We start from the raw sequence: 18,700 nt of genomic DNA on the forward strand, positions 1-18,700 counted from the left end.
CGATTTGGCTGAAATGTAGACATCCTGCTTGGAAGAAAGTAAAAGGTTAGAAAATAGATGCAGTAGGGTTCCTGTTTGTTTTTGCCTCCCCTGAAGTGGGCTTTTGTAAGAAAGATACACATATTAGTGTTCTGGATTCCACTTTCATTAGTTTCTGTGAGCTATGCCAAAAGGCTCTTCTGTCAGAGCTTTAAACCGTGATGCGATGCAAAATCGCTTTGATAGTGGCACAGATTGTATTGTTTGGACTCCCATTTTCCAGCACAGTGGCTTTCAAATGAAACAATGACTTTGGGGTTTAAAAGTGCAGAATAGAAATTCAAGTGAACATACTCGGTCTGTTGTATACTATTGATGATCATTTTTTTTTGTACACCTATTCTTTTGGGTACTGTAAATGATTTGGACATATACACCTCATCTGATATAAAACTCAGTTCATGCTTGAATGAATTCACAAAGGGTGCAAAGCCTTCAGTCTTGGCCTGCTGTTGGCAGTGATAAAGTGATTCAGTTTTACTGGCAGCTCTGCATGAACATACCACCGTGTTTCATAGTGAGGTCATATTTGGATTAGATCCATCGCTCTGTTACACTTTCAATGTGCAACTGAACAAAAAAAAAACTCCTTGCACTGTTCTTGTAGCATGGTGAATTATGTTTGAAAGAGTGTTTCAGAGCCGGGGGTTGCACACCACTACTCAATCCCAATCCAACTGCCAGCTCAGAGAGTACTTGTTTTCAGAAGCCTGTGTATGGCTATTAATTAAAGAGTGGCATTTTTTCTTGGACAAACATTCTAAACTGTTGTTCCTGCTGCTTTCAGGTCATCCTGCGACTCTTTAAGTGACAGCAGGCCTCTCTCTTGACTTCCTTAATTATCTTTACAGACGTATTTTCTACCAGACTTCAGAATTTCCAGCCTAATTATTACCTGTTTTTTTTTGTTGTTTTTTTTTTACATTTATAATATTGAGCTACAACAGCCCATAGACTCCTGCACTATGCACAAAAATAGCTGTATATGGATTGTTTAATATACATGTTGAATTTACAACAGATATTCTCCACCAATAGGAATGGCTTCATTTCACATGTTTTAAGCTCTCAGCACAATATAACAATGCCCGGTGTTCCGTTACTTTCGGATCGCATTTTACAGCACAGAATTCTCGTTAAACCCACTGAAATGAAAATGTTGAACATTACTTTGTTTTTTAATGGCATTTTGACAAACAAATGTACACCTTTTTAAAACATATTGCTAAGTATGTGTAATACAAACAAATAAATATCCCAAAACATCTCAATCAGCTTTTAGTAAGTCAAATTTGTTAATGTAATTAAGATTTCTTTTAAATGCCAATTTTCATGGTATGATAATATGCATGATGCGTTCAATGGAAAAAAACAAAACAAAACAACAACAAACAAATTTCATTAAAGTTTAAACTAAGACCTTATTGTTCCCCAATAAGGAATTATATGTAATTTAAAAAAAAACAATAAATAAATAGAAAGTCTTGCCTCTGCAATGTAAAGTGTAGTCACAACCTATTGGTGATAAATGCAGTCCTTTTGGCACCTTAGCTGAAGATTTGGTATTGCTAGTATGATGAGTTGTCTTCCAATTTAAAAAAAAAAAAAAAAGATTTGCAATTATCCATTATCAGCGTTCTCTGAGAGTTGTGTTAAATGTTTGAATTGATTAAAACTGGTCACAGAAGTAAACTATCCAACTATGGATTGTTCTCTGTGAAATATTTCTGTAGTCCATATACAGAAATAAACAGTCATGTATGGTCTTTTTCTTCAACGTGAACAAATATATCATGTGCACCTGTTATGCTAAAACATATTTTGAGGGGACCAAGCACCGACAGTGCTTGTAAGGGTTTTCATAACTTACGACGAGGCAAATGCTGTGCAAAATATAGTCGTTTCTTTTTAAAATGTCTGTGGAAAAGTTTCAGAACTATATCGAAAAATTTCAAATAGTCTTAAAATGACAAAAATCTGCACATCACTAGACCGCTGTAAACAAAAGGACATCTTTTCCATTTGCTTTGTTAGTGTAAGGACTCTTCTACATCATTCACTCTCCTTTACCTTTGTACCATAGTTGCATTTTCTATATCAAACCATATCAAAGTAACAGCTGTATATTAACAAGACGTTCAGAAATATAAACTCTCTAAACAAATATTACATTTGACCACATTGTTGTTTGCATAAGGAATAATGGCAACCGTATTAAACCACTCGGTTTGTAGGTGCACAACCCATGCGAGGCCTTCTTTAACAGTACTTGCACATACTTTGTGCCACGTCCTCATACTTAGACTTAATTTTGTACATGTTCATCGCATGTTCTTACTGATTTAATACTTTTGTTTTAAATCTGTAAGTTTCTTTCAAGTGCTTTCTTCTTTGCAGGCTTTTCTTGCTCAACATGTAGATAAAGGTCAAGCATTTCCCCCCCCTCAAAAAAGTAAGGTGCCAGATCAGTTTTGAAAATGTTGTTGCATCACTATTTGCCCCATTTGCTCCTCAGAAATCCACCGGTCTTATCATCATAGTTGTCGCTTTTAGTGAATATCCAGAACCTTTCCAGTAGTACCATTTGATACCATTGAAGCGATTGGTGTGCTGCCCGTGCTGATAGTATACACCGTTGAGATTGGAAGGGCCGCAGGCGTCGAACCACCAGCCTGTGAAAATAAACCGAATGACATTCTTAGAGTAGGAAAACACAAATTAGGGGCTTCATGGCCTTGGTCTTGTCAGCTCTTCCCATCATCCAACAGCTAACAACTGGGGAGGGTGAAGGCTAACACCAGCTGATCACATCTTTTTGAACTGCTTCTCATGCTGAGTCACCTCCACGCTGGCCGCCGTCTCGGACACCTGTGATTGGCTAGTAATTCTGTGATGGACAGCAAAGAGAGAGTCTGCCATCCTTCCAACCCAGAGAGCACGGCCAAATTTGCTCTTTTTGACTCGTGGCCAAAACTCTCAATCTCTGGACATTAGGGTGAACACTTAAAAATGTTTCATTTATTAATATTTAACGATATACAGTTACATTTAATATTGTGGAAACGTCCATGAGACAAGGTCATTCCCTCAGTCTCACTAGCTTCTCTCTCGCTCGCTTTCTCTTTCTCTCTCTCAGCTTGTCGTGTTACCAAGAAACCGGAACGCACTTAGATGATGCTTTTGATGGTTACGATTGCTGACACCGGAGACTCCTTCCATAAATAATAAACAAACATCTCTTTAGAGAAAACTTCACTATATCGATGATTCCACATTTTTCTTTGTTAAAGAACAGATTTTAAAAAATCTGTGTTTTATTATTATTTTTTTTATATTTTGTTTGACATTGACATTATTGTTTATTATTATTACACTTGGATTATGTCGAGCGTCTACCCTACATGTTCCTTTAAACAGGCTGTCACTAGAGAAACCGATCAAATTGTAGAATTCGGCCGCGATCTTTTGTTTTACCTGATTTGTCACAACGTTTGTACGCTGTGTTCCAGTAATATTACACGTATACATTTAACACGGTGTTAATCGTTGACTGTTGATTGAGTTAGTATAGCCCTACATGTAATGCTTTTATCTCTGCAGATTTCAGTAATTCACAAGCATGCCCGTCTGTGAGAAACACAATCTGAGCGAATGTAGCTAGGACGTAGCGTTAATCTTGTTCAGACCTCGTAGCAACAGGAAAGCCGACTTAGCAGGTTGTTGTAAACACCCGCAAGATAGAAAGCGTTGCAAGTCTGCAGTTCCCAGACTATTAATGTCAACTTTCACAAGGGCCCAATTCCCAAATGAGCTGAACAGTGATTAGCTCCCAGCTAATTTCGCTGGAGAGTCCTGACCCCAGACACGAAAAATGCAACAAGAGGGGGACGTTCAGAAGAGGGAGCTTGTAGCAGTGACACACATATGTGTGTGTGCTTATGTGTATATAAATATATATATATTCATATTTAGAGAATTGAATGATTTCAAAACAACCTGCTTACCTCCTGTGGTTAGCTGTGAACACTTGCAAACACATTTGTCATTGTCTGCATCCTTTGTGCTAAAATCATTTCCTGGCTGGGAAAGGCTGCTGATTTTACCCGCAGTTCCACTGTAGCCTTTAAGGTGTATCCTGTGCAATTGGAAATGCAGAAATACACAATGTCAGAAGGAAGCCTGTAATTACTGTATGAAGAAGTGACAGGAACGCAGTGAACACACGGGCCAGGCTTTCAGTTCTCGCTGTGGAGGATACAGACGTCTGATTTAAGTTTTAAACACCGTATACTGTTAACCCTTTCATCCAAATACAGCAGTTCATGCATGAACTCAACTTCTATACTGGGACTGACCAACACATTGTGCGCTCTCTCTCTCTCATACATTTTCTCTCTCTCTCTCTGTCTGTGCATCTCTCTCTATTTCTCTGTCTTTCTTCTCTCACACTTTCTTCTCTCTATCTTTGTCTGTCTGTGCATCTCTCGCTATCTGTTTTTCTCAAACTTTCCTTTCCCTCTCTTCTCCCTCTTTCTGCATCTGTGTCTCTATCTCTCGCTCTTTCTTTCTCTCAAACGCACTCTCTCTTTCTCGTTTCTGTCTCTTTTTCCACACCCTGTCTTTTCCACTATCCATCTGTCTGTCTTTCTCTTTCTTGTTCTCTTTATCTCTTTACTTTCTCCATATCCTACTTTATCCATCTCTTCTTTCTTTCTCTAGATCTCTCCCTCTCTCTCTTCTTTATAGCTCTTTGTTTTGGGATAAAACAGAATATTTATTTCTTTTGATAAGATATAATGGAATCTCTCTCTCTCACACACACACACACACACACACACACAAACTGTCTGTCTCTTTCTTTCTTAAACACACAATCTCTCAGTCAATTTCTCTCTGTCTTTTTCTTTCTCACACTCTCTTTCTCTATCTATTTCTCACTCTCTCTCCGGCTCTCCCTGCTTCCGTCTGTTTTCGGTATGTGAAATGGACAACAGGAAACCCATGCTGTTGTCCAGTTTGTATCATACTGTTAACGTATGAAAACTTGGGCAGTGTTTGCCTCCAGCTTATTATTGTCGTGGGGTCAAACAGCAAGGGTTAAGAGAGTTGGCTTTGCTTTCGAGGGAGCGCGATAAGAGTTCAGAGACGGCTCTGGGCTGTTGTTGTCGTCCTGTTTCTGTATCTCATAGCCCATAACCATTTCCAGATGGCAAAATATTTACTTTGGAACGACGACAAGTGTGTGGCACCGCTCGTGAGATTTTGTAGCACGAGTATAAAAGTAACACAGTGTGTTTACTCTCGCGTGTGTAATTAATCGTGACACCAAAATAATGTTTTGTTCATATTACAGATCATAATTCAGCATAAATCATCATAACTGGGATTTGTTATCCCATCTGTACACATTCATACTAGGGGTGTAACACAATAACAATATCTGTATCTGTTTACTGCTCCATATATGTATTCATATTTATACCTAGAGTAGGCGTGGCATAACCTCGATGGGTTTTGGTTTGTACCTGCACGGTACTATAAACGTAAACGATCATACACGGTGCACACTAGGCTTGTGCGAGACCAATTTATCCGTTTTAAAATGTCAAGATTATCGACGCAATCCTCTAGGACTGAGTATTTATTCACTTTTTAATTATCACCGCCATTATCCTGCTTTGTAAAGCGTTAGATTTGACACTTCGTTGTAGACATATTGAATCTTTTTGACCAGTTTCGACCAAAAATGCGATCTCTTTTACTCTTAAATATAGTTAAATGATATTAAATATATACTTGTTTAATCTAAGTCGAACATGCATGGCTAGATTTTTTTTTTATATCACATTAATGAAGTCAAAATGTCCTCTATTGACTTTTGCGGAAAGAAGCGAGTTGAGAGCACACGAGATAGCGGAAAGGGGGCGGAGCTAAAGTGTTTGTTAATGTCAGAGAAATACTTGCGCAGATCATTCCAGATTCACATGTGGCTCAATTCCCATTTTTTCGGAGAGAAAGGGACTGGGCGTATTTTTGTTACATTTTGAAGCTCGTGTGCAAAATCTGTAAAGGTTGACAGGCCTGGATAATATATTGTAATCTGAATAAATGTCACCGGATATCACGGTAGGGATGATAATATCGTTCTATCGCACAAGCCTAGTGCACACTAAATGTATAGTCGAGAACCATTTCTCACCTGTACTTCTGCTCTTCACTGTTCAGGGAGAATTCATCATACTGAGAGAAAGCAGTGTTCCCGTCCCAGTCTGTAAGCTCTATCCTCAGCACATACTGCTGCTCGTTAGTCAGCTTGGAGATGTACTCGTTACCCAGCCAGTGTTCACCTGAAGCGTCTCCGAACCCCTTTGAATTAGGAAAAGCATGATTACATTTTACATTTCAGTAAGCTGATTGTGTTTCTTTTAAACACTAACTTCATCATTGTGAGCAGTATCGGTATTTCTGCTTCTCTCTCTTGTGCTGAAAACCGTCAGTCGCTTCCAAAAGCTCACCATTTTGTATTCTTTCCACGTCTGATCAAAGTCAACAAGGCCACTGAATCGCTTCTGCACTATTGTCCATCCACCTGCCTCTGTTTCCATGTCGCAGTACGCCTGGAAAGAGAAACAGGGTTGTGTAGAAACATGTAGCTTGTGCATGTCATACTTCCTGTCATATTTAACTAACTTCCTTTCAGTTCACTTCACTTCAGATCAGTACAGTGTCTGTTAAACTGCTGTTAATTTGCCGAACTTCGATGACTTCAGTGAAAAGTTTCTTAGGAGAGAGCTCAGTCTGCACAGGCATGTAAACGAACTACTTAAAAAGAAAGAAAGAAAAAAAAAAAAAAAGACTCTCTTGCTCGGGATGCAGTATTTCCCGGAAAGTCACTGGAAGTTCCTCCTGTTGCTGCTGTTACTTAAATCTCAAACAGTGAAAAAGTTTGCCTTTCTATTGCTTTGTTTCTCTCTCTCTCTCTCTCTCTCACTCCCCATCTACCTTTCTTTTCTTTCCTTCTTTTGCTTTGTTTCTCTCTCTCTCCCCATCTACCTTTCTTTCTTTTCTTTCTTTTGCGTTGTTTCTCTCTCTCTCTCTCTCTCTCTCTCACTCCCCATCTACCTTTCTTTTTTCTTTCTTTTGTGTTGTTTCTCCTCTCTCTCTCTCTCTCCCCATCTATCTTTCTTTCTTTTCTTTCTTTTGCGTTGTTTCTCCTCTCTCTCTCGCTCACCATCTACCTTTCTTTTCTTTCCTTCTTTTGCGTTGTTTCTCCTCTCTCTCTCGCTCCCCATCTACCTTTCTTTTCTTTTCTTTCCTTCTTTTGCTTTGTTTCTCTCTCTCTCTCCCCATCTACCTTTCTTTCTTTTCTTTCTTTTGCTTTGTTTCTCTCTCTCTCCCCATCTACCTTTCTTTCTTTTCTTTCTTTTGCGTTGTTTCTCTCTCTCTCTCTCTCTCTCTCTCTCACTCCCCATCTACCTTTCTTTTTTCTTTCTTTTGTGTTGTTTCTCCTCTCTCTCTCTCCCCATCTATCTTTCTTTCTTTTCTTTCTTTTGTGTTGTTTCTCCTCTCTCTCTCTCGCTCACCATCTACCTTTCTTTTCTTTCCTTCTTTTGCGTTGTTTCTCCTCTCTCTCTCGCTCCCCATCTACCTTTCTTTTCTTTCCTTTCCTTCTTTTGCGTTGTTTCTCCTCTCTCTCTCTCGCTCCCCATCTACCTTTCTTTTCTTTCCTTCTTTTGCGTTGTTTCTCCTCTCTCTCTCGCTCCCCATCTACCTTTCTTTTCTTTCCTTCTTTTGTGTTGTTTCTCTTTCTCTCCCCATCTACCTTTCTTTCTTCCTTTTGCTTTGTTTGTTTCTCTTCTCTCTTTCCTTGCTATAATTTCTTTTCGTTCTTTTGCTTTGTCTCTCTCTTTCCCTGCTATAATTTCTTTTTTTGCTCTCTCTCTCTGCCTTTCTTTCTTTCGCTTTCTGTTCTCTCTCTTTCCTTAACATAGTCTTTATCTGTCTTTCTTTATCTGTTTTTCTCTTTCGCTCTTACTCACTTTCTTTTCTGTTCTTTCTTTCCCTTTCTTTCTCTCTCTCTCTCACACACACACTAATCTTTCATGCACACTCTCATTCTCCATCTCTTTCTTTCCCTTTCTCTATCTCGCTTTCCTTTCCCTCACACGTGTTCATTCTTTCTGTCACTCGTTTTCTCTTCCATTTCTCCTCTCTCTTTCTGTCTTGCTCTCACACACTTGCACTTTCTCTCTTCCCCTGTACTTCTGTCTGTGTTCATTATTGAAACAGGAAACAGAACTCCTTCATACCTTTATTTGTTCTTTTGTGTCCGGGATCGTTAGCGTGTAGACTCCACTTTCTCTGTTTCCGGACTTGAAGATGGCAGCGCAGTCTTTGTACTGTGAAGGCGTGTCCTGCATCATCGCTGATTTATCTGCTAAAAGGAAAAAAGAACAGTGGCTTGAGGCACGTAACGTCACAAATAGCATGCGATTATCATGTACTGTAATGGGCCTCTTACGCCGTCTTCACTGATCTGTCGAAATCTAAAGCGAGCTCAATTATCCTTTTATTTTATGACCTAAATCACCCAGCGAAACAGTTTGCACCATCCGCGCCCCCAAACAGTTGGTCATGGGACTGCATAATATTATTCTGGCCACTTGTTTTTCCTCCCACATTCCCCTGTTTGATGTTGGTGTGATGGCGCTCACTCACGGGTGGGGATGTTGATGGTTTGGATGAGGTTGTTGACTGTCTCTGCCAGCTCATTCTGCTGTTGCTGCAGGACCGTGTTATCCTCAGAGGCACGCTTCAGTTGCTGCTTCAGTTCCTCAATGATGCCCGTCTGCTTCTCCACCAGCTTCTTCAGCTGCTCCTTCTCCTCCTGCAGACTCTTCAGCTCCGCTTGCCTTTGGCCCTCCATGTCCTCCACCCGTTTTTCCAGGAAGCTAAAAAGAGATCTTATCAGCACTACTGTGAGGATTTTATCTTCTCTATTCATTGACTAGCTTTATGGAGAAGTAGGTGGAGCATATTAGCTTATTATAAAATATCAATACTAAGCTTTGCCATCTCTATGTCCTCCAGAAGCTGAGAAATCACAAATGATACCAAATTATGCCATGGTGCCAGTCACAGGAATGATGCTCATGTTTCCGCTCTAAATTTGATGCATTTTCATTGAAAGCTTGATTGGTGAGTGATATGGCAAAAAATTATATCACAATACTCAAAGAAGGTTTTTTTTTTTTTTTTTTTTAGTTGTTTTTTTGTCATTAAAACGTGTTAAATTGTATTTAATGTCTAACAAAAAAAATTACACTGAAAAGGGATGAATAAAAAAATTCTTTCCTTTGCTTTTCTTTCTTTCTTTTCTTTTTTTTTTTTTTACCAATTTAAATGATTCAAAGCTTTTTTAAGAAAGCTTAGAGTATTTTTTTTTTAAAGGTTCAAAACTTTACAAAACATTACAAACTTTCCAAAAAAAAAAACATATTAAAAAAATCTGTAAATTTTACCGTTTTAAAAATTCCAAACTTACTGAAGTAACAAAGTTACAAAATGTGTAACTTAAAAAATAAAAACATTTTAACGATTTCAAACTTTACAAAACCTTTTAAGGATTTAATACTTCAAAACCTTTTGTAAAGTTCCAGTACTTTTTTAACATTCCAAACTTTACAAAATATTTTTTTTTAATATTCCAAATTTTACAATTTTTTTTAAAGCTTTAAAACTTTACAAAACTTCTTTTAATCTTTTTTTTTTTTTTTTTTTTTTTTTTTTAAAAAGATTCAAAAACTTGTAAGGTTTTAAAACTTTACAAAGCGAACACTGCTCAGTTGTTTGAATCAGTGAGTTCATTTATTAGAAACAGAACATTAAAAATGTTATAAATGCTTGCAAGATATCTGTAGCATATCAGAAAAGTATATTGGAAAATCCTTTATCATGATAACAGTATTGTATCATATTGTCAGCCATAATTATCATTATACAGTTTTGGCAGACACTGTAAAGTTTAGTTCACTAATTTTATTCAATCTTCTAAATAAATAGTTCAATAAATCCAAAGTACTAATATCATGTGTTAAAAAAACAAAACAAAACACTCACCTGTTTTTATCATTGAGTTTAGTTATTTCATTTGTCTGCAGGATAATATCTTTTTCCAGTTTATTCGTTGAGATTGAATTCTCAAGAAGCTGAAGTTCAAGCCGCGTCGTTTGGTTTATAACCTAAAGATTAAAAAATTAAAAAATGAGATTCCACAGAAGGTATTTCAGAGAAGTTTTCACGTTCTTACTCTTGTGTTATTAATTGAACTCTTTAACAAAGCCTTATGCAAGTTTGCATAATTAAAGCCTTTAGATCTTTACAGATCTGTTTTTCCACCCCAGTTCACTTTACTCTGTCTTGAGCGTTATTGTGGATGATATGAAGTGAATACATAAAACCTGCAGGCGTCCTCATTTGACAAAATATGAGCCACAATAAGGTAATGAATTTTGACAATTGCACTTTTCCCCTAGAATAATCTGTCACAACCAATTCTCGCTGCTCGCAATTGGGCTGCAGTTGATAGTACATGCCAGGGTATGGGTTTAGATGTTCATTGGTTATAGATGTGCATGTGGGCATGTGAAAGCCCTTAATTGCGTGTAAAGGGTGTTCAGACATCACTTGGCGTCAAAGCAGAAGTTCTCACATTTGATGAGTGGAGAAGAAAAAAAGAAGTCGGTACAATGATGGGGGGGGGACGACAGGACAATCAAATTTTAATAAAGGAAAGGGGACATGGGGACTAAAGGGACTGAAAGGCGGTGTGTATACTACCCTCATTACTGAATTCTCCAGCTTCATCACTTTATTTTTGAGTTTTGAGAACTCTTAATGCTCTTAAAGTTAAAATCTGATTATCATCATGAATGAGATTTACAGTCCGTTCCATAATTATTTGGACAGTGACACAATTTTTGTAATTTTGCTTCTGTACACCACCACAGTGGATCTGAACGCAATCAAGATGTGTCGACACATCGGCTTCGATTCAAGGGGTTTACCAAAAAAATCTGCATTAACCGTTTAGGAATTACAGCCATTTTTTTTTTTTATCGAGTCAAAAGTAATTGGACAAACTGACAATCACAAATATTAGGATTATTTTTAATACTTTGATACAAATTCTGGAACCCATGGACATCACCAAATGCTGAGTTTCCTTTACTGCAGCTGCCTTTAGTTGCTGCTTGTTTGTCGGTCTTTCTGCCTTCAGTTTTGTCTTCAGTAAGTGAAAAGCACGCTCAGTTGGGTTGAGGTCATCGGACATTTAAGAACATTTAAGGCCTTAACCTTAAATGTTAACCTTAAACCCAAGGTTAAGACCTTGGGTTGCTTTAGAGGTATGTTTTGGGTCATTATCCATCTGTACTGTGAAGAGCCGTCCTATCAGTTTTGCAGCATTTGACTGAATCTGAGCAGAAAGTACAGCTCTATATCCGCTTCAGAATTCATCCTGCTACTTCTATCAGCGGTCACATCATCAGTAATCACCAGCGACACAGTTCCATTGGCAGCCAAACACGCCCATGCCATAACACTACCTCCACATATTTGACCGATGATATGGTATGCTTTGGAACGTGGGTCCTTCCTTTCCTTCTCCGTACTCTTCTCTTCAGGTGGCTGTGGCTTGGGTGGTAGAATGGGTTGTCCACTAATCGCAGGGTTGGCCTTTTGATCCCCGACCCCTCCACATGCTGAAGTGTCCTTGGGCAAAACACGGAACCCCAGGTTGCTCCCGATGGCAGGCTAGTGCCTTGCATGAGCTGCCATTGGTGTGTGCGTGTATGAATGGGTGTCTGTAAAGACCGTTTCTATTACCACTAAGGTAAAAGGTGCTCTATAAGTGCAGACCATTTATCATTCCCATCATTCTGGTAAAAGTTCATCTGAACTGGTTTTTAGCAAAGTCTAATCTGGCCTTTCTGTTCTTAAGTGTTATTATTGGTTTGCATCTTGAGGTAAACAGTCTGTATTCACATTCATGAAGGCGTCTCTTGATTGTAGACTTTGACAATGATACGCCTACCTCCTCCAGAGTGTTCTTGACTTGGCTAGATGTTGTGAAGGGGTTTTTCTTCACAAAGGAAAGAATACTGCATTCATCCACTTTTTAGTTGTCACTTGCATCAGCACCTTTTTGGACCGCACACACAGTTCCCATGAACAGCTACCAAATGCAAATTCAACACTTGGAATCAACTCCAGACCTTTTCATCTCTTTAATTTATCATGAAATAACAAGGAAACAGGCCATGGCCACGAAGCAACTTCATGGCCATGGCCATTCAACTTCACTTATCAGTCAAATGTCCATTTACTTTTGAGCTTGTGAAAATGGGCTCAAAATGGGCTCAATCATTATCTCGATTGCTTTGGATTTCAAATCCATTGTGGTGGTGTACAGAGACTAAATTCTGAAAATTGTCCGAGTCACCGTCCAAATGCTTATGGACCTGACTGTAGGCGTCCACGTATACATATATATACATATATATATATAAAATCAATCAAACGCTCACCTGCGCTTCGACACTGGTGAGCTTTCGCGTCTGCTCAGCCGTGTGAATCAGGAGATTGGCGCCGATCTCGATCATGGCCGCCGTGTGGTTGTGCACAGTGTCATGCTGAAGTTGGACAATGTCTTGCCTCAGGTTCTCCTGGATGTAGCTCTCCAGCTGTGGAAGGCAGCAGATTCAGGACGTATGGTGAACTTCTATAACAAGCCAGCTGTACGTTTGATGAATTGTAAAACCTTACGATATACACACAACCTTTTAGGGTGAAACCTAAAACAACCTTACCTGTGATGATCACTGTAACACGCCCTCTCACAGCTTATTGCTTTATTCTAAATCCAAAGTTGCACTAAGGAACGAGTTGCATTTATTTATTCATAGATCAAGACGTTTTTCTATTTCAACCCCCTTTGAAAAAATGTTGCACGTAATAAAATCAGGATGACCGAATGGATACTTTGTGCTACATACGAGTAAAACTCACAGAGGATTACATCAAGTCTGGTCAGATGTTTTATAGCTATATTACAGACCCAGAGCTTATTGATGAATTTTAAATGGAACTTGTCATAACAAGGTCATAACCCCTTTCAAGTCGACCCAAAAAGGACTAAATGTATCTAGACTTTCAGAATGCATAACAGTCTAAGCCTTAGAGAAATATGTACTCTTGGCAGGCTTTTTGGCTGGTGGAAGCCAACGTTCTTTAGCTTGTTAAAGCTTTTTCTGTAAACTTCATAAGCCGTCACTGATCGCACAGGTGGTCTTGTTAACGCACGCGAAAGACAGGTTGTGGTTGACCATAAATATTCAAAACATTGCTGGATAGCTTTGAGGAACCTGTACTGAAATGCAGCCTCCTATCGAGTGTATGTTGTGATGAGTGCTGTCGGTTTTATTTCTGGTCTTAAAACTTTAAACAATTCAGCAAATTAGCGGAGCGCGCTGAACCTGCCCACCCTCAACCGAGTCTTTGTCATATTTTGGCGGTTTTTTGGTCTAAGCATAAACCAGATGGGAGTTCGGATTTGATGTCTTGATATTTAATAAGCATTTGAGTAAGTTTGATATTTGATATTCGTTTTCCAAAGTTCTCTCACAAGCTTTCTTGAGTATCCTGTAAATATTTTAAGAATCTTCCGATAAAAGGTATTATGTACATATAAACTAATACCAATAAGGTTAGGGGGAAAAAAGTGTTTGCCCTATTGTCACGAGTTGTATTCCCGACAATGCCACAGCTGTCCGTGGTCGGGAGCCAAGAGAGCAAAAAATGGCCGAGTTCTCAGGTTGGGACGGATGCCACGGATTGCTTGATTTTGCTGCTGCTTTTTTACACGTTTTTTTTTTTTTTTTTTTTTTTAATTGGGTTTTTTTTGCGGAAAACAACTTGAACTGGCAAAAATTGCAATTGTACAAAATTGTTTTGCAGTGATATTTGTTGGTAAAGGAGACCGTTTTGCTGTACTAATTTGCGATGCACATGAATCGAAGAGGGCTTTGGCTGCATGCGCATTGCGATGGCATCATGTGACGCGTCTTGGCGCAAACCTGCGGAAAATCTGCGGTAATTAAGAAAAATTGCAAGCTCCTCTGAATATTTGATTTTGTGTTTGTTTTTAAAAATCGGTAAATCCTTGACGGACTGTCTTTTTTTTCAGTGACATAGTGGTAGCGCTCACATATATATATATATATATATATATATATATATATATATATATATATATATATATATATATATATATATATATATATATATTTTAAAAAACTAACAAAAAAAAAAAACACTTCCGGTCTACACCACGCCCAGATGCAGATAGTGGCATTGCGTTATGCCCCTAATATGTATCAAAATAATTTTCTAAAATAGCTTGAGAGGTTTATCATGTCGCAACAAGGTACTGTTTTGATTTAAAAAGCAACAACCAAAAAAAAAACACTTCAGGTAAGTGTTTCCTGAGCCATAAAAACAAATGAATCAAAACACAAATTTGTTTGCGTCCCATTGGAAGCGCTGTGTGTCTAGCACTCGTCCAGTCCTTGCGCTCTTTCCTGCGTGGAGTTCCTGAACAGCAGACAGACCGGCACTCACACAAACAGGATGGGCACGAGTGACGAGTTGCATCCTCAATGAAAGCATTTCTATAACGTGACCGGGGAGGAAAACATCAGCGCGGTTTTCGCCATTTACTGCGAAATGTTTTCCTGGAGTTTATTTGCTTTAATGCTATTCCGGAAGTCTTGTATTACTGCAGTTAGGTTATATTTAACTTATCCTCACTGATGAATACCAAATGTGACAACTTTGATAATCGGTGCTAATTTTGTTTGTCTTCCTCTCTGCAATTCCATGTTGCGTAGTGTGTTGGTGTGCCATCGGAACCGCGGGCAGGATATTTCGCTGACGGCTAACTGTCCAATCAGTTGTAGGATTTCCACTAGGAAAGCTTGTTTGTTCGGTCTGTTTACTTAAAACTGTGACTGTAAACTGGCAAGTCATGTTAACGTCATGGCAGAGACTCATGTCCTGGCTGCTAATGAAACAAATATGCCAAACATGTGAGATTCTGTAGCATGACCTCATGACATGCCGGGTCTTATGCTTTCCTCTGACCTTCGCTTGTAGACCTCGAAAGTGCCACTTAGAGGAAGAGCCTTTCCTCTGAGTGCACAGACAATGCCATATAATGTCAGACTGTTACATTCAGAAAGGAAACCATGCCATAAAATCTGTTTACTTTGTTTTTTGACCCATCGCGAACTTTGCACAATGGTGTCGTGACGGAATGTAACGCTGATGTTGAGGAGAAAGGTAGACACGAGTGCATTTTGGCAAGTGCTAACACTTGGGTCAGTTTCGTTGCCTGAGATTACGCACCTGACTCATGGCGTATTTTCAGAACATCCTGTGTATTACCATAAAAGCGGCTTTGCACTGTACACAATGAACTTTTTCCTCCTTTTGTATTTTCCTCATTTCTTACTTCTCAAGACTCGAATGCACATTTTTTCCTTTGTGCATAACTTCACACTCAAGCAAATACACAATGCTTTTGCTAAAAAAATTTTTGTATCAATTGTCAACCTGTAAAGACACTGGTTCTCAAAATGGGGTCCGTTACTCGTAGTCAGGGGGTTTCTTGACTGGAATGGGTTTAATCCAAACCTCAATAACACCGGATTTAAAGGCTCCCCAAAAACAATGTAGGCACTTACACGATGAGCCTAATATTCGAATAGCTGGATTATTTATCATTCATATGTTCAAAAAGTTACGAGATCCTCGATTGAGTCACTGTGTTTTGTCAAATCCAACTCACTGTAATACTTACAGGAAATATTCTTGGCATAATTAAGATGTAGAGAGATGGTTTTTGTGTCCCAGTAAATGAAAGTATTTAAGATGACTGACAGCATCGATTTATAGGAAAAGCTTTTCTCTTTCTGTCAATCATACGAATGCATATACAATATGGCTTTTCCATACAGAAAACGAAAAAGGTCTGAAACTAGAGTAGTGGAGTCTGTGATTTTTGGCATCACCCATGCTGTTTCTTGGTTTCATTACGCTACTACTAGTCCATGTTTTGTTTGGACATATGGAAAGCGGAAACAATACACCTATTCCAGCAAAAATATCCATGAGAAAATTTGACACGCACCTGTTCTGGTCATATAGGATGGGTATAGATGTTTATGGAAGAGCTGTTTAAAGTGACATAATGTCTGTTTTTAAAAAAAAAAAAAGTATTTCATATCCATTTTTGTGCAGTCAATTAAAACATATGCATTTCATGTTCCTTTCTAAGCTTCCATAATGAGATGTTCAATCTTTAGACACGTTTTTTTTGTTTGTTTGTTTAAAGTTCTGACCTGTGACACTGGTCAGGTGAAGTGTGCTGCATGTCTTGGTTTTCCTTCCTATCATCATATAAGTACTGAAACCACCTGAGGATATTATTTAGTGATGGATGGAAGTTTACCTTGAGCAGCCACTGCGTGTTGTTCTCCATGATGGTCTCCAACTGCTCCAGCCTCTGTAGCGACTCCTCGTATTCAGCCGGATCGTCTTTCTGCACCTGGTTGCCGTAGCTACTCGGGGGGCACGTCTCCTGCTCAGGAAGAAGAAACGTGTAGCTGCACGGCCCGTTCTGAATCTGATACTGCCTCTTGCCGGCTACGTACCCTTCCCCAACAGCAAAACATAAGCTTAAAATGAAGATCCAGGCATTCGGCATCTTTCTTCTTTTTTTTTTTTTTTTTTTTTTTAAACCAACGTCCTTTTTTAAAATCGTTTAAATAGGTTGCCTTGCACGTCCCCACGTGTCAAGTTCTCCAAAGCTTAAATGCTGCTGCACCAGTGCCCCTTGTTCAGAATTCTCCCAGCGCTTCTTGTGAGCTTCATTTATAATGAAAGGCAGGAGGTGGAGACAAATATCAGCGTGCAATAGTAGAAGCGTCACTCAGCAGCTCCCAAATCTTCAGCCGTCTCTCACTCGGTGTCCTGCGTGAACCGCTACGCTCCTCTGACCGCGGGACACGAGAGCGAGACCCCTCCTTCTTAGACAGGAGCAGGGGACACTAATTAAACACTTCCTGTCGGATGGTCTCTCTCAGCTGCCTCCTCTGCTCCAGAGAAAGTCTGTGCGGACTGGTGGGAGAGGACAGGACGACAATGGCGGGATTAGTGTTTTTCTTCGAGACGGCCACTCTAAAAAAGCCCTTCAGGATGCAGCTGTGTTTCTCAAACTGCTCAGCTTCGACAATGTTAGAGCATTTTTCTTCTTAAGATATCCACCCCCACTCAATAACCCTTCCTTTAAGCCACAATAATAAATGTGCATAATAAATGCGGTGGAAAAGACACGTTTGACACGTCACATCGTCTCGATGTTTTCTTAATCTCAAAAAAGCACTAGCTTCCATTTCCTGTCTGCTTCGCCGTATCTGGAAGTCGTTAAAACAGAAGAGCTGAAATGCAGTGTAGACACGAGTTATCTGGCTTCGGTTCAGAAGTCATTAATAAAAACCCGTGTCATCTTAAAATTCCTGATCTCTATTAATGCCTCGGCTCAAAACCTTCATCCCAAGTTCTCATAGATGCCGTTGGAGTTAGTGTTCCATTGTACATCATGTTTACAGACGCTCCTGACTTTGGTGCTGTTCAACTGTCATGTTTATATGCGTATTATGCAATAAAACACAGCGAGGTGTGCTGTTTTAGGAAAATGATCAACAACGGGCTAGCGTGATGCACCTGACGTGAAGCGGAGTCACTGTTACCACCTTGAAGTTGATTATTTTCGTATAACAGCATGTCCTGAAGCTTTATTCCTCTTACACCATCGGCAACAATTACATTGTTTGTTACAGAATGATGCTATACTTTTTATTCATACGCGTTTAATATCCGTGAAACAAGTCGGTTATGTTCTATCGCAGCTATAAACAGTCCTTCCCTCATCAGCCCGTCTTTATTTCGTCTTTCTCGTAGTTAACGAGACCAAAAATAAAGCGACTTCGTAAGTCCTGAAGACTTTCCTATGTCGGAAAATGTCAACTTTAAGCTTTAGGTACAGAGCTGAGACTCCTTCCAAAAAAACGTGAAATAACATAACATATCTGTTCATATCAGTGATGATTAACATTTTTAAATTCATTTTTGTGGCTCATCCACCAATCAAGTCCATATAAACCTTGCTGCCAGAGCTACTGTCCAAGTGCCAACGCTGTTATAGAAAAATCTTCTTCATTTAAATGAGCATCACTGTTTAATAATGTAGTGTCGAATGAATGACTTTATAATCGATGGTGTATGTTTTTGTACGTTTTAAAATAAATAAGTGTTTAAATGTGAATTTGCGTTTAAGGAGAACACAGTACTACTAAAGACAAAGTTATATTTAAAAGCACATAGCAGGTCAAGGGTTACAACCCAATACATAGTTCCTTTCTATTCCCAGTCATAGCGCGTCACCTATGAAGCCAGTGTGACGGATTCGGAAAGCAGGTGTCGCAGGGAGGAAATCATTCCGCTCAGAGGATGTTTTGTCCTTAACCTCGTGGGGGTCTCT

The 18,700-nt window shown here is 39.1% G+C and overlaps 2 protein-coding genes across 4 annotated transcripts in view; one reads left to right on the plus strand and one right to left on the minus strand.

The window, feature by feature from the left end:
* mcph1 (microcephalin 1) overlaps positions 1-18,700 on the plus strand; it is a 39,823-nt gene that overhangs the window by 16,544 nt on the left and 4,579 nt on the right. The window lies entirely within an intron of this gene.
* Positions 1,199-17,402, minus strand: angpt2a (angiopoietin 2a). Of its 2 annotated transcripts, none has more exons than XM_017463628.3 (9): positions 16,610-17,402; positions 12,627-12,782; positions 10,159-10,280; positions 8,758-8,990; positions 8,349-8,476; positions 6,555-6,656; positions 6,239-6,405; positions 4,044-4,174; positions 1,199-2,711 (listed from the first exon to the last, which is right to left on the minus strand). In XM_017463628.3, exons 1-9 carry the CDS (start codon positions 16,862-16,864, stop codon positions 2,551-2,553), a joined length of 1,455 nt encoding a protein of 484 aa, XP_017319117.1. In that variant the 5' UTR covers positions 16,865-17,402; the 3' UTR covers positions 1,199-2,550. The 2 variants fall into 2 exon arrangements, with proteins under 2 accessions (XP_017319117.1, XP_017319118.1); XM_017463629.3 differs by having other exon boundaries at positions 8,349-8,473; positions 16,610-17,399.

Source organism: Ictalurus punctatus, chromosome 3, assembly GCF_001660625.3.
Source record: "Ictalurus punctatus breed USDA103 chromosome 3, Coco_2.0, whole genome shotgun sequence".
In the NCBI taxonomy this organism is placed as follows: Eukaryota; Metazoa; Chordata; class Actinopteri; order Siluriformes; family Ictaluridae; genus Ictalurus; species Ictalurus punctatus.